This window comes from Bos grunniens, chromosome 3 (genome assembly GCF_055505025.1).
Source record: "Bos grunniens cultivar Pamir isolate PY7600 chromosome 3, Bosgru_T2T1.0, whole genome shotgun sequence".
Lineage (NCBI taxonomy): Eukaryota > Metazoa > Chordata > Mammalia > Artiodactyla > Bovidae > Bos > Bos grunniens.
The window spans coordinates 42,899,925-42,920,162 of NC_141167.1; the positions used below are offsets into that span (position 1 = coordinate 42,899,925).

General features: G+C 37.8%; 1 protein-coding gene across 7 annotated transcripts in view; it reads left to right on the forward strand.

Moving 5' to 3' along the window:
• The window catches only part of SGIP1 (SH3GL interacting endocytic adaptor 1), a 230,873-nt gene extending 210,922 nt beyond the window's left edge, over nt 1–19,951 (forward strand). For all 7 annotated transcript variants that reach the window (XM_086390416.1, XM_086390418.1, XM_086390421.1 and 4 more), the window contains 5 exons: nt 4,994–5,126; nt 15,449–15,651; nt 16,821–16,885; nt 17,480–17,644; nt 18,658–19,951. In XM_086390416.1, the coding sequence (XP_086246542.1) occupies nt 4,994–5,126; nt 15,449–15,651; nt 16,821–16,885; nt 17,480–17,644; nt 18,658–18,680 (589 nt within the window). In that variant the 3' untranslated portion in view covers nt 18,681–19,951. The remainder of the gene's footprint in view (nt 1–4,993; nt 5,127–15,448; nt 15,652–16,820; nt 16,886–17,479; nt 17,645–18,657) is intronic.
• The last annotated feature ends 287 nt before the right edge of the window (nt 19,952–20,238 follow it).

Here is a 20,238-nt window from a genome sequence, read left to right on the forward strand (position 1 = left end):
TCATTACACTGTAATGGTAATTGTTTTGATGGAATGGTACCTGTGTACCATCAAAGAAGCTTTTCTAAATTTCTTTATATAAATACATTTCACACTTCCTATTAAATCCGAATGTGATGTTTTGTCATATATATGCATATCCACATTCACACAACACATACACACATTGCTATTGCTAAGTCACTTCAGTCATGTCCGACTCTGTGTGACCCCATAGACAGCAGCCCACCAGGCTTCCCCATCCCTGAGATTCTCCAGGCAAGAACACTGGAGTGGGTTGCATTTCCTTCTCCAATATTATTGGCAATGGATGAGACAAAAAGAAACATTCTTGGTAGTTTTTCCATCAACAAGTCCTGATATTCCATCTAAAATTCTTTCTCTAAAATGGCCACTTTTTCCCTTTATCACGACTTCTATCCAAATGATAACCATCATTTCCCTGGACCACAGCCAGCGCTTTCCTCTTCCCCTCTCTGCCTCCAATCTTGCCCCACTCCTATACACAATAGCCAGCTTTTTGGATGCAGATCAGGTTGTCCTCCCTTATAACCTTCTGGAGGCTTCACATTACATTGCCTTCAAGGTCCTGATTCATCCACTCTTGCCTGTCTGTCTATCCTCATCTCCCACCATCCTCTTCGGAATCCTTGTAGCTGCAGCCATACCTGCCTGTCTTGGGAATGGCTGAGTCCTTTCCCACATCCAAGTTTTGTACACTTGATTACTCTGCCTTCAATAGCATTTCCACTCTTCTCCACCAGACTTTTTTGTACACTTGTTTACTCTGCCTTCGGAGAAGGCAATGGCACCCCACTCCAGTACTCTTGCCTGGAAAATCCCATGGACGGAGGAGCCTGGTAGGCTGTAGTCCATGGGGTCACTAAGAGTCAGACACGACTCAGCGACTTCACTTTCACTTTTCACTTTCCTGCATTGGAGAAGGAAATGGCAACCCACTCCAGTGTTCTTGCCTGGAGAATCCCAGGGACGGGGGAGCCTGGTGGGCTGCCGTCTATGGGGTCGCACAGAGTCGGACACGACTGAAGTGACTTAGCAGTAGCAGTTACTCTGCCTTCAATAGGATTTCCACTCTTCTCTACCAGACTCCTACTCATCCTTCAGATCTCAGCTCCACTCAGCCTTGCCTGACCATTCCACTCTCCTCCCCACTCCCAAACTAAGTCATGTAACCCTGTTATTCTCTTTCAAGATTCCTATTCTTTCCATTGTCACACTTACTAAAACCAGTAATTATATATCTGTTTGCTTTCTTCATTCATCCACCTTCCACACTGGACTATAAAAGACATGAGGGAATAGAACACATCTATTGGATTGCCACCACATCCTCAGTACCTTCCACTGTGCCCAAAAAGGATTTAAATAGTACTTATTGAATGAATGAACAATTCAACTATAAGTTAAAGAAATTTATCAAGCTGGATATTTATGAAGAAATAGCTAAAGGTCATTTGGAGTTTGAGGGCCAATACAGTCACTCTCTTTGACTGCATGAGACTTTTTCACTCCAGCGATGAAAACACAGTCACAGGTCTTTCAGATGGTGACTAAGATCACCTCCTTCTCGTTGGTCTTTACGATGGTTTAACTGGTAAACCTGATTCCAGGCTTAAAAATATAAATGAAATGCTCACCTATGAAGTGAAAGATAAACATGAAATGGCCAAGATTGGAAATGAACAGCTTTTTATTTCAGTTTCCCTCTGTGCTTTTGATGTGCACATTGAGCCACTGAATTTTATTTTTCTAGGTTCCTCCATCTGCAATTAGGAATTGTGTGCCACTATTTCACCAGTTTGTAAATATCACCGGTGGGATAGTCATAGTTTTTGTTGCATTTTTAGGCAGATATGTTACCAAGTTCTTAGGTATATATATATACACACACACACATATATCAAAGTTTTATATTTATATTAATACTTCAGTCTTATGAATTGAATTAAATATCAGTCTGAGAATATTCCTGTTTGACAAAACATTATATAGACCCTTAAATTGTTTTTTAAACAAAACAAAAACTCTCATTAATTTGGACTTTATTAAATGTATTTGATGATTGTGTTAGGGCTGTGATTACCTCCATGTGTGCTCAGTCGTGTTCTGCTCTTTGAGACCCCACGGATTATAGTCCATCAGACTCCTCTGTCCATGGGATTCTCCAGGCAAGAATACGGGATTGGGTTGCCATTTCCTCCTCCAGGGAATCTTCCACACCCAGGAATTGGACCTGTATTTCCTGCATCTCCTGCATTGCAGGCAGACTCTTAACAGCTGAATCACTGGGGAAGCCCAGGGCTATGACTGGTGACCCATTAGTCCTACAACCTGTTTGGTGTTTGTTATACAATGAAGCTTACCACCCTTACTACCACACCTAGTTTTTAAAAGGCAATGGAAACCAACATTATTCTCAAATTCAGCTCAAGACTCCTTTCATCTGTCATCTTAGTCCTCTCTATTATCTTTACTGAAAGACATTTAGGTTACCAGCTTGGTCCCTGGAGACATTTGGGTTTGCAATCCCTATGACAGGGACCAAACTGAAATTTACTTCTACTTCTCCATTATGAAAGGGTTTGGTTTACCAAGGATGTTTAGGAACAATTATTAAACCAATTACAAGTCTAAAGAATTCTCAAGACTTCTTGAGCATTCAAGAATTGCATCTTTGTATAAGCTTTGGATTGCCAAAGCTTTCTTGACTATTTATTAAAGCAAGTTTTCCTGAGGAATTATCATAGACATATGACTCAGCTTATTGTGTTGTTAAATATATAATTGAGATTTTTCGGTTATTCAGATTTACTTAGCACAACTTAATAACATGTTGTTGTTTTTGTTCAGTTACTAAGTTGTGTCCAACTCTGCAATCCAGTGGCCTGCGGCATGCCAGGCTTCCCTGTCCTTCACTATCTCCCAGGGTTTGCTCAAACTCGTGTCCATTGAGTTGGTGATGCCATCCAACCATTTCATCCTCTGAAACCCCCTTCTTCTCTTGCCCTCAATCTTTCTCAGCATTAGGGTCTTTTCCAATGACTTGGCTCTTCACATCAGGTGGCCAAAGTGTTGGAGCTTCAGCTTCAGCACCAGTCCTTCCAATGAATATTCAGGGTTGATTTCCTTTAAGATTGACTGTTAGATCTCTTTGCTGCCCACCAGGCTCTCAAGAGTCTTCTCCAGCACCACAGATCAAAAGCATCAATTCTTCTGTGCTCAGCCTTCTGTTAGGTTCAACTCTCAAATCTGTACATGACTACTGGAAAAACCATAGCTTATTAACATTAATAAAATAAAATGTTGCTGGATATTAATTCCATATCTGTTTTGGTATAGTAGAGTAAGACTGACCTGGGCTGTAATCCTGACCCTGTTACTTATTTAGCTGTTCAACCTTAAGTAAATTACTTAATTTTGCTGAACCTCTATTATTTTTGTCTCCTGCCTCCTTGTATAGCTACCCCTCAAGCAGCTCTGGATAACTTGGATGTTTTAGGTAATAACAGTTTAGATAGCCCTTATCAGCATCCTTAGCTTGACTTGGCCAGGGGCAAAGACAAGGGGCCAAGAGTCTTTTCCATCCACTTCCTACCTGTACAGGGTAATAGGACTTTGCTTTGTCCTCAACAGCCTGTTATCAGGCACAACAGAACCATAGGGTTCTTGCTGATACTTGGGCCCTACAACCACTCTGGACCAGGATCATTTTTAAGGCTCTGATTATATTTGGCTTCTGGAGGCTGAATCATAGAAATTGACAATTTGTCTTTATCACACCCTTCTGTTTTCTTACTCTCTAGTTTTCTCTTTTTATAGCATTCACTTGTCTTTAAAAAAGAAGATCCTTCTTTCTTTGCACAGTAGATATTAGTGAAATAGTTTATAGCATACATAACAGAGTGCCTAGTACATAATAGATGCTCAAAAAATTCTAGCTACTGTTATTTTATTCTACAGGATATTCTGAAAATGAAATGTCAGTAAGTTACTTAAGACACTTGGGCCCTCAGTTTCCTCATTATGCGGGAAATGAGCAAATGCTTTTCACAGTTTTGCCTGATTCTTTTACCATTGAGGCAAGCATTTTCAAGAAACATCAGGGGAAGCTATCAACTCCCCTAGGGATACAAAACTCATTTAATTCACCAAGACTGCACTTTCTAGTGTAACTGCCATGGTTATTATCATTTAAATTCCAGAATCATCTTGTAAGTGAGGTGACTTTGTATGATTTAGATGCTCTTAGATGAACTACTGTGAATATTAAAAAGGGAGCATGATAATTTTAGTAACACACTTTTCTCCTCAGTTGGAGACAAAGAACGTGTTTACTTAGAGCCAAATATTTAAATCAGTAATTTCTGAGAACCGACTGTTGAAGTAAATTCAAAAGAAAATCAATGTATATGACTCCTTGAGTGCATTAACTGACTAATTTAGAGGAAGCAGTGGTGATGTATTAGAGCTTTTAAATTTGGGTTAATAAATAATTCACTCTTTGAAGCAACCAGTTATCATTATGATTGGTTAATATCACTGGGTACTCATTGGGATTTACAGCAATACAATAATGCCTCACTATGGGTATTTATGGGCTTCCCTGCTAGCTCAGATGGTAAAGAATCTGCCTGCATGCAGGAGACCTGGGTTTGACCCCTGGAATCCCTGGAGAAGGAAATGGCAATCCACTCCAGTATTCTTGCCTGGAGAATGCCTTGAGGAGCCTGGTGAGCTACAGTCCATGGGTTGCAAAGAGTCACACACAACTGAGTGACTAACACTTTCACTTTCATGTGTATTTATTAACATAATACCATTCAGGACTGCAACTCTACTATTGTTAATATAGTCTGTATAAATTCTCAAAGACTGAGATAGAAACCAGATGATAATTTGCTAAGATGCTTATTTTGTGTTTTGTGTTTTTCACAAGATGCTACTCAATCAGTTTTTCTTCCCAATTAAATAGCGATAATACCCAAAATGATGCCAATGCCAAGGAATTCTGGGTAAACATGCCAAATCTGATGACTCACCTAAAGAAAGTCTCGGAACAAAAACCCCAGGCTACGTATTATAATGTGGACATGCTCAAATATCAGGTAAGACTGTTTATATGGTCAGGTTGCCTCTTTCATATTACAAATATATATTCTGTCAACTTTAAAAAAATGTACAATGTGAGAGTTGTGAGTCAAGTTTTATTTGAGGCAGAATTAGAACTATAGCCTTGGAGGCAGCATTTCAGATAGCTCTGAGAAATTGTAACAAAAAAATAGGAGGGAAGTCAGTATATATTTGATTTTGGTGAAGGGAAAGTACATGCAATTAAGCACATATTTTTTTGCAGGTTTCTGCTAGTCTCATGAAGGTTACTGAGTCATGAGGAGCAGATATCACCATGAAGGATTTTAGTGCTTTTCTAGATATGAGGAGAACTGGGCTCATAAAATCAGCTCCGGAAAATATCTAACTTTCTGAAGACCTGTTCTGCTGGTTTTCCCCAGACAACTAAGTACCTCATTTCTGCTCTCCACCCTAAACTTCTTTTAGGGGCTGTTGAAAATCAGCAGTTACAGCAGCACATGATTTAATCATTGTAGAGGTAGAAAGCAAGTGCCAATCTGTAGTTGACAATTGTAGCATACTTAACATTAAATAAAAGTAAAGTAACATTTCTTTAAATATTACTTAAAGCTATAATCTATATGAATATACAGATCTTAAAAGGCTGTGTAGAGGCTATTTAGAATATTCATACATTATTTGAAACTTACAAGTAAAAAAAATTTTATTCAAATTTAGGGAAACACGCCACAAAAATGAATTTGCAGAAAACTACGTCAATTAAGATTCCAAATATTGACAAAACAGTTTACTGTAATTTTGTTAAGGGGGCTTCCTAGGTGGCAGAGTGGTAAAGTGTCTGCCTGCAGTGCATGAGACATGGGTTCAATCCTTGATTCAGAAAGCTCCCCTGGAGAAGGAAATGTCTACCCACTCAAGTATTCTTGCCTGGAAAATACCATGGGCAGAGGAGCCTGGTAGGCTACCATCCATGGGGTTACAAAGAATCAGACACAACAGTTGCTAAACAAAATTTTGCTAAGAACATTACTGTGCTAAAATCTGTTATTTTAAACAATTAAATGTAAGTAAGTTGGATTTTTTTTATAATGTGATAGTCCTACAAAATAAATTCTAATGAAACTTATGTTAAGAAATAATTTAAGGTTAACGTTAACAAATTTAAAGATAAAAACCACATGATTATGTCAATAGATGCAGAGAGAGCCTTTGACAAAATTCAACATCCATTTATGATAAAAACTCTCTGAAAAGCAGGCATAGAAGGAACGTGCCTCAACATAATAAAAGACATATATGATAAACCCACAGCAAACATTACCCTCAATGGTGAAAAATTGAAAGCATTTCCCCTAAAGTCAGGAACAAGACAAGGGTGCCTGTTCTCACCACTACTATTCAGCATAGTTTTGGAAGTTTTAGCCACAGCAATCAGAGAAGAAAAATAAATAAAATAAATCCAGATTGGAAAAGAAGTAAAACTCTCACTGTTTGCAGATGACATGATCCTCTACACAGAAAACCCTAAAGACACCACCAGAAAATTACTAGAGCTAATCAGTGAATATAGGAAAGTTGCAGGATATAAAATTAACGCACAAAAATTCCTTGCATTCCTATACACTAATGGTGAGAAAACAAAAAGAGAAATTAAGAAAACAATTCCATTAACCATTGCAAAAAAAAAAATAAAATACTTAGGAATAAATCTACCTGAAGAAACAAAAGACCTATCTATAGAAAACTATAAAACACTGATGAAAGAAATCAAAGATGACACAAATAGATGGAGAAATATACCATGCTCATGGATCATAGAATCAATATAGTGAAAATGAGAATACTACCCAAAGCAATCTGTAGATTCAATGCAATCCCTATCAAGCTACCAAACGCATTTTTTTCACAGAACTAGAACAAATAATTTCATTAATTTGTAAGGAAATACAAAAAACCTCAAATAGCCAAAGCAATCTTGAGAAAGAAAAATGGAACTGGAGGAGTCAACCTGCCTGACTTCAGACTATACTACAAAGCTACAGTCATCAAAACAGTATGGTACTGGCATAAAGACAAAAATATAGATCAATGGAACAAAATAGAAAGCCCAGAGATAAATCCACGCGCCTATGGACACCTTATCTTTGACAAGGGAGGCAAGAATATACAATGGAGAAAACACAATCTCTTTAACAAGTGGTGCTGGGAAAACTGGTCAGTCACCTGTAAAAGAATGAAACTAGAATACTTTCTAACACCATACACAAAAATAAATTCAAAATGGATTAAAGATCTAAACGTAAGACCAGGAACTATAAAACTCTTAGAGGAAAACATAGGCAAAACACTCTCTGACATAAATCACAGCAGGATCCTCTATGACCCACCTCCCAGAGCAATGGAAATAAAAGCAAAAATAAACAAATGGGACCTAATTAAACTTAAAAGCTTTTGCACAACAAAGGAAACTATAAGCAAGGTGAAAAGACAGCATTCAGAATGGGAGAAAATAATAAGAAATGAAGCAACTGACAAAGAATTAATCTCAAAAATGTACAAGCAGTTCATGCAGCTTAATACCAGAAAAATAAATGACCCAATCAAAAAATGGGCCAAAAAACTAAACCGACATTTCTCCAAAGACATACAGATGGCTAACAAATACATGAAAAGATGCTCAACATCACTCATTATCAGAGAAATGCAAATCAAAACCACAATGAGGTACCATCTCATGCTGGTCAGAATGGCTGCTATCAAAAAGTCTACAAACAATAAATGCTGGAGAGGGTGAGGAGAAAAGGGAACCCTCTTACAGTGTTGGTGGGAATGCAAATTAGTACAGCCACTATGGAGAACAGTGTGGAGATTTCTTAAAAAACTGGAAATAGAACTCCCATACAACCCAGCAATCCCACTGCTGGGCATACACACTGAGGAAACCAGAATTGAAAGAGACATGTGTACCCCAATGTTCATCGCAGCACTGTTTATAATAGCTAGGACCTAGAGGCAACCTAGATGTCCATCAGCAGATGAATGGATAAGAAAGCTGTGGTACATATACACCATGTAATGTTACTCAGCTGTTAAAAAGAACACATTTGAATCAGTTCTAATGAGGTGGATAAAACTGGAGCCTGTTATACAGAGTGAAGTAAGTCAGAAAGAAAAACACCAATACACTATACTAATGCATATATATGGAATTTAGAAAGATAGTAACAATGATCCTATATGGGAGACAGCAAAAGAGACACAGATATAAAGAACAGACTTTTGGACTCTGTGGGAGAAGGCCAGGGTGGGATGATTTGAGAGAATAGCATTGAAACATGTATATTACCATATGTGAAAAAGATCACCAGTCCAAGTTCAATGCATGAAACAGGGCAATCAAAGCTGGTGCACTGGGACAACCCTGAGAGATGGGATGGGAGGGAGGTGGGAGGGGGGGTTCAGGATGGGGGACATTTGTACACCCATGGCTGATTCATGTCAGTGTAAGGCAAAAACCACTACTATACTGTAAAGTAATTAGCCTCCAATTAAAATAAATTAATTAATTTATTAAAAAGAAATAGTTTAAGGTTAAAAGAATATTTGGTACAACACATTACAGGATATGAGAACTTTCTTTCTGTGTTTAGGATTGCCCTTTACCCAAGATTATTACTGATCTAATAACCCTGTTTCAAAACAAGATTCTACAGAGCCTGAGTATCCCACTGATTCCCAGGCACTTGATCTCCTAGGTTATTTTTTGAGCATTGCAATTTTTGTGACTAAATATGCTCAAATTATTTTTCTTAAGATGAGGAAGCTAAATTATTACTTTTGAGAGTTGTACTTTTTAATAGAAATCAGTACATCTCAAACATGAGTGCACTTTAAAACCACCAGGGGAGTTATAAACAAATGCTGGTTCTTAGCTGGTCTTAATTATAGATAGACAGAGATATAGATATAGATAGATATCTATATAAAAATCTACTGTAGATAAATAGAGATGGAGCTAGGGAAGAAGAGAGGGTTAGAGATAGAGATGACAGGGACAGAGACATCTTCTGCCAACCTTTTCACTCTCCTCTTTCACTTTCATCAAGAGGCTCTTTAGTTCTTCACTTTCTGCCATAAGGGTGGTGTCATCTGCATATCTGAGGTTATTGATATTTCTCCCAGATATTTCTTCTGGGCCCTGACACTCTCAGAGATTTTTATTTAATTATTCAGAATGTGACCAGTTCAGTTCAGTTCAGTCACTTAGTTGTTTCCAACTCTTTGCAACTCCATGAACTACAGCATGCCAGGCCTCCCTGCCCAACTCCTGGAGTTTACTCAAACTCATGTGCATTGAGTCGGTAATGCCATCAACCATCTTATCCTCTATTATCCCCTTCTCCTCCTGCCCTCAATCTTTCCCAGCAGCAGGGTCTTTTCAAATGAGTCAGCTCTTCACATCAGATGGCCAAAGTATTGGAGATTCAGCTTCAACATCAGTCCTTCCAATGAACACCCAGGACTGATCTCCTTTAGGATGGACTGGTTGGGTCTCCTTGCAGTCCAAGGGACTCTCAAGAGTTTTCTCCAACACAACAGTTCAAAAGCACCAATTCTTTGGCTCTCAGCTTTCTTTATAGTCCAACTCTCACATCCATACATGACCACTGGAAAAACCATAGCTGACTAGACGGACCTTTGTTGACAAAGTAATGTCTCTGCTTTTTAATATACTGTCTAGGTTGGTCATAACTTTTCTTCCAAGGAGTAAGCGTCTTTTAATTTCATGGCTGCAGTCACACCTGCAGTGATCTTGGAGCACCAAAAAGTAAAGTTAGCCACTGTTTCCCCATCCATTTGCCATGAAGTGATGGGACCAGATGCCATGATTTTCGTTTTCTGAATGTTGAGCTTTAAGCCAACCTTTTCACTCTCCTCTTTCACTTTCATCAAGAGGCTCTTTAGTTCTTCACTTTCTGCCATAAGGGTGGTGTCATCTGCATATCTGAGGTTATTGATATTTCTCCCAGCAATCTTGATTCCAGCTTGTGCTTCAGCATTGCTCATGTACTCTGCATATACGTTAAATAAGCAGGGTGACAACACGCAGCCTTGAAGTACTCCTTTCCCAATTTGGAACCAATCTGTTGTTCCATGTCCAGTTCTAACTATTCCTTCCTGTCCTGCATACAGGTTTCTCAAGAGGCAGGTCAGGTTCTGTTATGCCCATCTCTTTCAGAATTTTCCACAGTTTATTGTGATCCACACAGTCAAAGGCTTTGGCATAGTCAATAAAGTAGAAACAGATGTTTTCCTGGAACTCTCATGCTTTTTCAATGATCCAGTGGATGTTGGCAATTTGATCTCTGGTTCCTCTGCTTTCTTTAAAACCAGCCTGAACATCTGGAAGTTCATGGTTCACTTATTGCTGAAGCCTGGCTTGGAGTATTTTGAGCATTACTTGACTAGTGTGTGAGATGAGTACAATTGTGTGGTAGTTTGAGCATTCTTTGGCACCACCTTTCTTTGGGATTGGAATGAAAACTGACCTTTTCCAGTCCTGTGGCCACTGTTGAGTTTTCCAAATTTGCTGACATATTGAGTGCAGCACTTTCACAGCATTATCTTTCAGGATTTGGAATAGCTCAACTGGAATTCCATCACCTCCACTAGCTTTGTTCATAGTGATGCTTCCTAAGGCCCACTTGACTTCACATTCCAGGATGTCTGGCTCTAGGTGAGTGATCACACTATCATGATTATCTGGGTCGTGAAGATCTTTTCTGTACAGTTCTTCTGTGTATTCTTGCCACCTCTTCTTAATATTTTCTTCTGTCAGATCCATACCATTTCTGTCCTTTATTGAGCCCAACTTGCATGAAATGTTCCCTTGGTGTTTCTAATTTTCTTGAAGAGATCTCCAATCTTTCCCATTCTATTGTTTTCCTCTATTTCTTTGCACTGATGGCTGAGGAAGGCTTTCTTATCTCTCCTTGCTATTCTTTGGAACTCTGCATTCAGATGGGTATATCTTTCCTTTTCTCCTTTGCTTTTCACTTCTCTTCTTTTCACAGCTATTTGTAAGGCCTCCTCAGACAGCCATTTTGCTTTTTTGCATTTCTTTTCCATGAGGATGGTCTTGATCCCTGTCTCCTATATAGTGTCATGAACCTCCATCCATAGTTCATCAGGCACTCTGTCTATCAGATCTAGTCCCTTAAATCTATTTCTCACTTCCACTGTATAGTCATAAGGGATTTGATTTAGGACATACCTGAATGATCTAGTGGTTTTCCCCACTTTCTTCAATTTAAATCTGAATTTCGCAATAAGGAGTTCCTGATCTGAGGCACAGTCAGCTCCCGGTCTTGTTTTTGCTGACTGTATGAAGTTTCTTCATCTTTTGCTGCAAAGAATATAATCAATCTGATTTCGATGTTGACCATCTGATGATGTCCATGTGTAGAGTCTTCTCCTGTGTTGTTGGAAGAGGGTGTTTGGTATGACCAGTGCATTCTCTTGGCAAAACTCTATTAGCCTTTGCCCTGCTTCATTCTGTACTCCAAGGTCAAATTTGCCTGTTACTCCAGGTATTTCTTGAGTTCCTTTTTGCATTCCCGTCCCCTTTCATGAAAAAAAAAAACCATCTTTTTGGGGTGTTAGTTCTAAAAGGTCTTGTAGGTTTTCATAGAACCATTCAACTTCAGCTTCTTCAGTGTTACTGGTCGGGGCATAGAGTTGGATTATGGTGATATTGAATGGTTTTCCTTGGAAACAAACAGAGATCATTCTGTTGTTTTTGCGATTGCATCCAAGTACTGCATTTCTGACTCTTTTATTGACTGTGATGGCTACTCCATTTCTTCTAAGGGATTTTTGCCCATAGTAGTAGATATAATGGTCATCTGAATTAAATTCACCCATTCCAGTCCATTTTAGTTTGCTGATTCCTAGAATATCGATGTTCACTCTTGCCATCTCCTGTTTGACCACTTCCAATTTGCCTTGATTCATGGACCTAACATTCCAGGTTTCTATGCAATATTGCCCTTTACAGCATCAGACCTTACTTCTATCACCAGTCACTTCCACAAGTGGGTGTTGTTTTTGCTTTGGCTCCATCCCGTCATTCTTTCTGGAGTTATTTCTCCACTGATCTCCAGTAGCATATAGGGCACTTACCGACCTGGGGAGTTCCTCTTTCAGTATCCTATCTTTTTGCTTTTTCACACTGTTCATGGGGTTCTCAAGGCAAGAATACTGCAGTGGTTTGCCATTTCCTTCTGCAGTGGACCACATTCTGTCAGACTTCTCCACCATGACCTGTCTGTCTTGGGTGGCCCCACATGGCATGGCTTAGTTTCATTGAGTTAGGCAAGGATGTGACCAAGGTTTACATATTTTTACAAGACCTCCAAGTGATTATAATGCACCCCATGGGCTGAAAATGCACCCCATGGGCTCACATGTTGTAAGGAAACCATTCAACATGAAGTGTCTATGTGCTGGTACATTTCTCAAAAATACAAATGGGTGTAACATTTTTATAGTAAGAATAGTATCATCTAAGCTTTAAACATCATTATGACAAAGCCTAGAAGGTAGACAGAATTCGCCTATTGCAATATGAACTTGATATAAATATTAATATGTAGTCAGGAGACCGAATTCTGGAATTAAGTCAGCTTCCCTACTGTCTACTGACCTTGGACACTTAATCTCCCTGAGCCTCAGTTTCCTCATCTGAAATAAGGATAAAAATGATTCTCACCTAGGTATTTTTTAAGCTTGGAGAACTAACAGCTTAACATACTTCAGAAGTAGCCCTAAGTCTGCCATTTTGCTTTAAATGAGAAATCCCTTTTGTTGTGGTTTAGTTGTATTGTTGTTATTGTTTTTCAACATTGCAAGGGATTGGGTGGGAGGCATTATTAGCACTTTGTGGAATCATTCTCAAATCAAAGCAAGTTGACTTTCTGGCTACCAGTAGCACCCTCCCCAGTAACTAAGACAATCACTTGTCCATAAAGCCCCTCATTGGGCAGAGGAACCACTATGAAGTTGAGAACTCCTGCCGAGAACAAGCGTGTAGAAATGCCAAGGGAGAGCGAGTCTGCTCGCTTTTGAGCTCTTAAATAACAGACTTCTAAATAAGAATTCATTTGCAGAGGACTGGGCTGCTAAAAATAAAGTGTAGAAACTTTATTATAAGGTTTATTATAGAGATTATTGTAAAGTTTTAAAACTTTTATTATAATGATCATCCAACTAAAATTATGTCATCAAAAGCCATGTCTTTCATTTTATAAAAGGATCCATGTCTGGTTTTGTTTCCAAATCAACCACACCCGCTCTGTAAGTGCAGCCTGTCTTCAGAACCCTTCCCCATGGTGTCATATGTGCAGGCATTGCTAGGCCAATAAAAAGCTGCCTATAGTTTTCAAAATCAGCAGAACTCATACTCCATGAATTAAACTTCAAGAGCACAGACATCACCCACACAACCCCTGCGGTGCTCATATACTTGTAAAAGGTAATAATAGCCTTGCAAAATTTTCACTGTGGATCCAAGATTCAAGTTGCTATTATTGTTTTATAACTTTTTGCTGATTCTTCAAATCTGACTCTTCCTTAGTCAAATTCACAGTTGTTTCTAACTAGAATTGATAGTAGACCGTAGAACGCAGTACTGCCAGTTAGAAGACCCGGGTTTAAGTCCTTAAAATGGCAAATTCCAAAAGAGTAATCGTAACTTGCTTTGTCTAACTTGCTATTTGTGAAGAGCAAAAATGATAAGAATGTTAATAGGTTACATGTATTAAAATGTTAATTCCTTATTATATATTAAGCACCATGCTGAGTGTTTCATATGAAACACCTTCTTCAGTCATCCTAACATCTCTAGGTATAAGTATTATTCTCATTCCCAGGACTTCTCTAGCGGTCCAGTGATTAAGACTCCAGCCTTCCAGTGCAGGGAGCGTGGGTTTGATCCCTGGTAAAGGTACTCAGGGGCTTCCCAGGTAGCCCTAGTGGTGAAGAACCAGCCTGCCATTGCAGGAGACCTAAGAGATGTGGGTTCTGTCCCTGGGTTGGGAAGATCCCCTGGAGAAGGGCATGGCAACCCACTCCAGTATTCTTGCCTGGAGAATCCCATGGACAGAGGAGACTAGTGGGCTAGAGTCCATAGGGTTGCACAGAGTCAGACACGACTGAAGCAACTTAGCATACACACATGAGGGTACTAAGATCCTACATACCACGTGGTGTGGCCAAAAAAATTAAAAAGTAAATATTTTTTAAAATTATTATCATTCTTATTTGGCAGATGAGGAAATAACAGAGGCACAGAGAGGTTTTTAATGACTGGTCCAAGATCACTCAGCTTGGAAGTGACAAGCAGAACTCACACTGAGATATATCTGAAAAACCAAAAACACTAATTTGAAAAGATACATGCAGCCCAGTGTTCATAGCAGCATTATCTACAATTTGCCATGGTACAGAAGCAGCCTGTTTCTATCAACAGATGAATGGATAAAAGAAGATGTGGGATATATGTATATCTATATGTATACAATAGAATACTATTCAGCCATAAAAAGAATGAAATTTTACTATTTGCAGCAACATGGATGGGTTTGGAGAACACTATTCTAAGTGAAATAAGTCAGACAGAGAAGGACAAATACTGTATCACTTACATGTGGAATCTTAAAAATACAACCAACTAGTGAATATAACGAAAAAAGAAGTAGACTCACAGATATAGAGAAAAAGCCAGTGGTCACTAGTGGAAGGGCACTGGTAGGAGATTAAGAGGTGCAAATTGTCAGGTATAAAATAAGGTACAAGGACATATTGTACAACATGGAGAATATAGCCAATACTTTATAGTAACTATAAATGGAGTATAACCTTTTAAAACTGTGAATCACTATGTTGTGCACCTGTAACTTACATAATATTGTACAGCAACTGCACTTCAACTTTAAAAATAAAGGACTCACACCCAGGACTATCTGCCTTCTTGGCCTCAGCTCTTAAGCACTGTGATAGCATCTGCCTAACTGACATAAAATGAATTGTAAACTCTAAAGTGCTGTGGAGATTTTAATCATTTATTTTATGTTTTTAATCTGTAACTGTTTACCTGAAGCATCCAAATCTCATTTACCCATCATGGTGACATTTATTTTTTCTGACTGCTCATTTGTGAGCAGCACAAGGATCTTTTAATAACTATGAATATTCCCATAAGACATAATCATAGCTTCTGGTTTTGTTTCAGATTAATGGTCAAGCCTTAAATGTTCTCTTTTCTGTCTTTGGCAAGGTGTCAGCCCAGGGCATTCAGTCCACGCCTCTGAACTTGGCAGTGAACTGGCGGTGTGAACCAGCAAGCACCGACCTGCGCATAGATTACAAATACAATACAGATGCAATGACAACAGCCGTGGCCCTCAACAACGTGCAGTTCTTGGTCCCCGTGGATGGAGGGGTAACCAAGCTCCAGGCGGTGCTTCCACCAGCAGTCTGGTAAGGAGCCACTAGCCCCCTTCCTCTTCACCAAAGGGCTCCTTCTGACAAGGCTTAACAGACATTTTAATATTTGTGTTTCCTATAGGAAGAGATCACAGTAGGCCTGGGTGTCAGGGTTCGGGGCAGAAAACAGAAACTGCTGTAGCTATTTCAAGCAGAAAATGATTTAACACAGGGATTTCGTTCATACACAAAAAGAAGAACAAGGTTTAGGCTGGATCTCCAAGAATAATTCCTAGAACACTGCAGAACTGACCCACCAGGGGGGTTGGTACCTCTGCTGCAACCAGGAAGGAGAGAAATTAGAAGGCTGTCAGTGGAGCCATTGAATTCAAGAATCCACCACCCTCATGAGAATCCAAGGATAAGAAAGCACTGCCTAAACTGCTTCTCAACAACTACAAAACCGAGACTGGACTGGAGCACGGTTTAAGAAGATGCCCCACATCATCTCAGGCTGCTGACTAGCAGAGAACAGCCCAAAAAGCATCAAGAAAATGGCCTCTGCCCCGCTTCTGTCCTCCAAATCTTAATTAGTGCATGTGATTGGTGGACCTTAGTCTGCATCTAGGACCCTAATTACAAGGGAGTCTGAGTTTCATTTTGCAGTCTCTGTATTATTAAAAGGTACACTAGAGAAGGTATGGGAACAGAAATGGAATAGACACCAAGTATCAATAATGGCTATAAATAGAGCTATTCTCCTAAGGAAAAATATTACAGTGATTCCATATGATTGTTAGAAGCAAAAAGTAGAACATTAAAAAAAAGAATGTCAACCATATAACAGCTTCAATTTAAATTACCTGAGTTAATTGATCAACTAACACTTCCCTTCTATTTTTTCAGTAGATGTGTTAAATTTTTTTAACTGCACTGCCTTCTAAATGTTTAACTCTTTGACGGTGTTGTGACAGTAAAGAAAGAAAAAGCAGAGGATTTGTGGATAGATGGATGGATGAATGAAAGGATGGATAGATGGAAGGGTCCATAGATGAAAGGAGGGAGGGGAAGAGGAGGGATGATGGATGGATAGATAGATAATGCTTAAATTGTAGCTAAAATTTTTAAGATCATTTTTATTAATTAACACTTTGGAAAAATATGACATCCATTAAACAAAAACCCTTACATATGCAGAAGTCTTTTACCTATTTTATTTTTAGGAATGCTGACCAACAAAGAATATTGTGGAAGATTCCTGATATTTCTCAGAAGTCAGAAAATGGAGGTAATGCAATCACAAGCTTATTTTATTTAATATATAAAGCTGAAATAACTGTCAGGTATTAAAAAACTATTAATCGAAATACCCTTAACACTAAAAGTAATAAAAGTATTTTGGTTAAGTTTGTTATGTATTATTATTTTTACCAATAAGAGAAAATAGTTCTTCAATGAATCCTCTGTTACCTCTTTTCCACCGAACACCCCACATCAAACAGACCATACATGAAGGAGACACCTTCTAATGGAAGATGTTTTCATTCTGTATCAGATCTCACACTCTGATAGTTTAGCTATTTTTCACTTTCCTTGTATATTAGTCATAAGCTGAAAATACATTGCCTTCCAAGTATCATGCTTCCAAATTTTGAAGTACCATTTGGCTGAATTACCTTTTTATTGGTGTATTTAAAAAGTAATGAATAATATTTCATGATAAATATTATTCATCACTGTTTTGTCCCTGAAATATACATATATTATGTTCTAGGAAGATTGATTTTGCACTTTAACCTTGAATACAATTTCCAAAATTATATCCAGAATGTTGTGTTGACTGTTATCTTTTAAATTGTTATCAATAATACTCTTTTTGTAGGGGTAGGTTCTTTATTGGCAAGATTTCAGTTATCTGAAGGCCCAAGCAAACCTTCCCCATTGGTTGTGCAGTTTACAAGTGAAGGAAGCACTCTTTCTGGCTGTGACATTGAACTTGTTGGAGCAGGGTACAGATTTTCACTCATCAAGAAAAGGTTTGCTGCAGGTAAGTGGGTATCTTGTGTGCTCATTTGCAGACAACAATATTGCCTTAGCTATTCTTCCTTAAGAAGGAATATGTTATGATTTTCTGATCATCTTCTTCCTCTTCTTCTCCACTCCCAACCCCCATTTCCCATCGCAATCAGAAAGCAAACCAATTGTTGAATGAAGTAAAAATAGGACAATAAACTAGGGAAATCAGAAATTAGGATGGCCCTGCCTACTTATCATGGCTCTGGCTAGTTCTTACATGGGACTGACCTGTCATTCCCATTATATATGTGTGTACACTGAGGTTAATGCTATAAATTCTACTTTGTTATATTGACAAACAAGATAAATGCCATTTTGTTACACTGACAAGCAAGATAAATGCTGTTTTGTCTCTTACCTGAAAATGCTTTTTCTGAAGCAGATCTTCATAGATTTTAGACTCATGCTTAGCTGAGATCTAAGAGTATCCATCTTTCATTTCAATAACAACTTTAAAAAGTCTAGGCCAAAGATCAGAACCGGTTACCTTGAGCTGAAATGTGGTCATGAGACCCCTTTGGGGGCACACATGAGAGTTTATTGGTAGGGATTCCCCAATATTAAGGTGATTTGTTTGTCAAGGATTTGCTGGGATACATCCAGGGTTTTATGGTTGCAATATTGATATAATTATTAATTAGCCCCCTTTCACTCTCAAAAATGGCCCACATTGAAAAGTAATTATATGATTACTCCTACTATAAGAAGCTGGATTCTCACATCCAGGAACAAATCTTCCAACCTATTCTGGGCAAAACCCAAACCTCTGCAAAGTGTTCACATATGGAAACGTGAAAAGGCAACGTGCTGGTCTATAAAACTGAAAACTTTAAACACTTTATGTGTTTTATGTTAGTATTGTACCCCTTGAGTATGTAATATTTAGCTTCTAGAAATAAGGCAGGAAGAATAAAATGTTACCCACATAATAACCACATTATGGAACTAGCAGATAACCTGTTGATATGTTGTTTTATTTTGCAGGAAAATACTTGGCAGATAACTAATAAAATCTTATGCAAGGATTTGGAGATTCATATAAAGGAGAACTGTTGTATGAGAAACAGATTTTAATTTTGGTTTGATAAAAACAAACCAAAAATCTGCACTTGGGATATACCTGCTGGAAATGTCAATGACTTTCAGCAATGATTTCCCTGACACAATACCATGACCAGTCCTACAGTATTTACTTCTAGGTGTAATATTGTTAATGGTTTTAAAATGTAATTATTGTATTTGTAAATTGTACTCATTCCAGTAAGGCAGTTAGATACTTGAGTTTTAGCATTTTACCATTCCTGAAATGGATGTAATTTAAACTGTGGTATGTAAATTTAATAGTAGTACTGTTGAATGGCACAATGCTTACAGAGGTAGATTGCATTTTGTCAATATATAAAATTTAAATATAATATTGTTAGCTGTCATAAAGGGGGTGCAACGCACAAAGAAAATTAAGCAGGACCAGAAAAAAAAACTTCCTTTTCTTCAGTCCTTGGTATGTTTTACTCTAGTGCTAAATAAAAATTCTATCTTCAGATGTTTAGTGGATTAAATTCAGAAACTGTTTCAGAAAACAAACAAAAAAAAATCTAAAGTTACAGCATATTCAAAGAAAAGCATTAATTGCCACTTTTTAAAAAGCTTTTTTTTTCAAACTGCAAATTTCATAAAAATGCAAACTGTGTAAACAGGGCCTCTTATTTTTATAACTTGTGTAAAAAGGGAAAGCAATTCATATTTAAAGTTTAAGTATATGAAATTATAAACAAGAGTAAAGAAGATGTTGAAATCTTAACTACTCCCCTCCCTTCCACAGATTAGCAGATATGGGGACTACTGAATAATCAGACTAAAACCAAAATTGTGGTTTTAAAATTTCAAGAATTTCCATGGTTGAAGTGGTTAACAACTTTTGCACAATGTCTCTAGACAGAGACCCTCCCAACCTAGCATGGAGAATTGTACCAAGCATCTTCCTCATTACCCACAGGAATCAAAATATTGACTCTAAAAAACCCAGAAAAAAAGATTTCAGTCCCCTATTGAAATCCAGAAGTAGAATTTTAATCATCATTTATATCATATGGGAAGGAAAAAATAAGCTTTATAAATGAAATCCTAACCACATTATTGTGCAATAAATTTCCTTTTGGATAAGATTCATTATATGTAACTATAAATCGTTGCTGTTTTTAGAGAATCAAAAAGAGTTATCAAAAATGTATGTTATGATTTCATTGTTGCAAGATATAATAAAAACTGTAATTATTCAGTCTGGCCTCGATATGGGAATTCAGGATGGAGAAGTTCTTCTTCAGGAGTCCCAGCTGTAAAACCTTCCTCCATTACAATCTGAAAACATGAATCTTCCTTTAAGTCATAGAACCTATTTTAAACATAAACTCATTCCTGTTCTAGGTTATACTATTAAATAACTATAATTATTAAGTTGTTAAATTTATCGTTAGTTGCTAAATTTTATTTACATCATTCATATTTGACAAAGAACTTTAGCCCCTTAAAATTTTAGAATCAAATTAAATTTTGTAAGCTTACTTT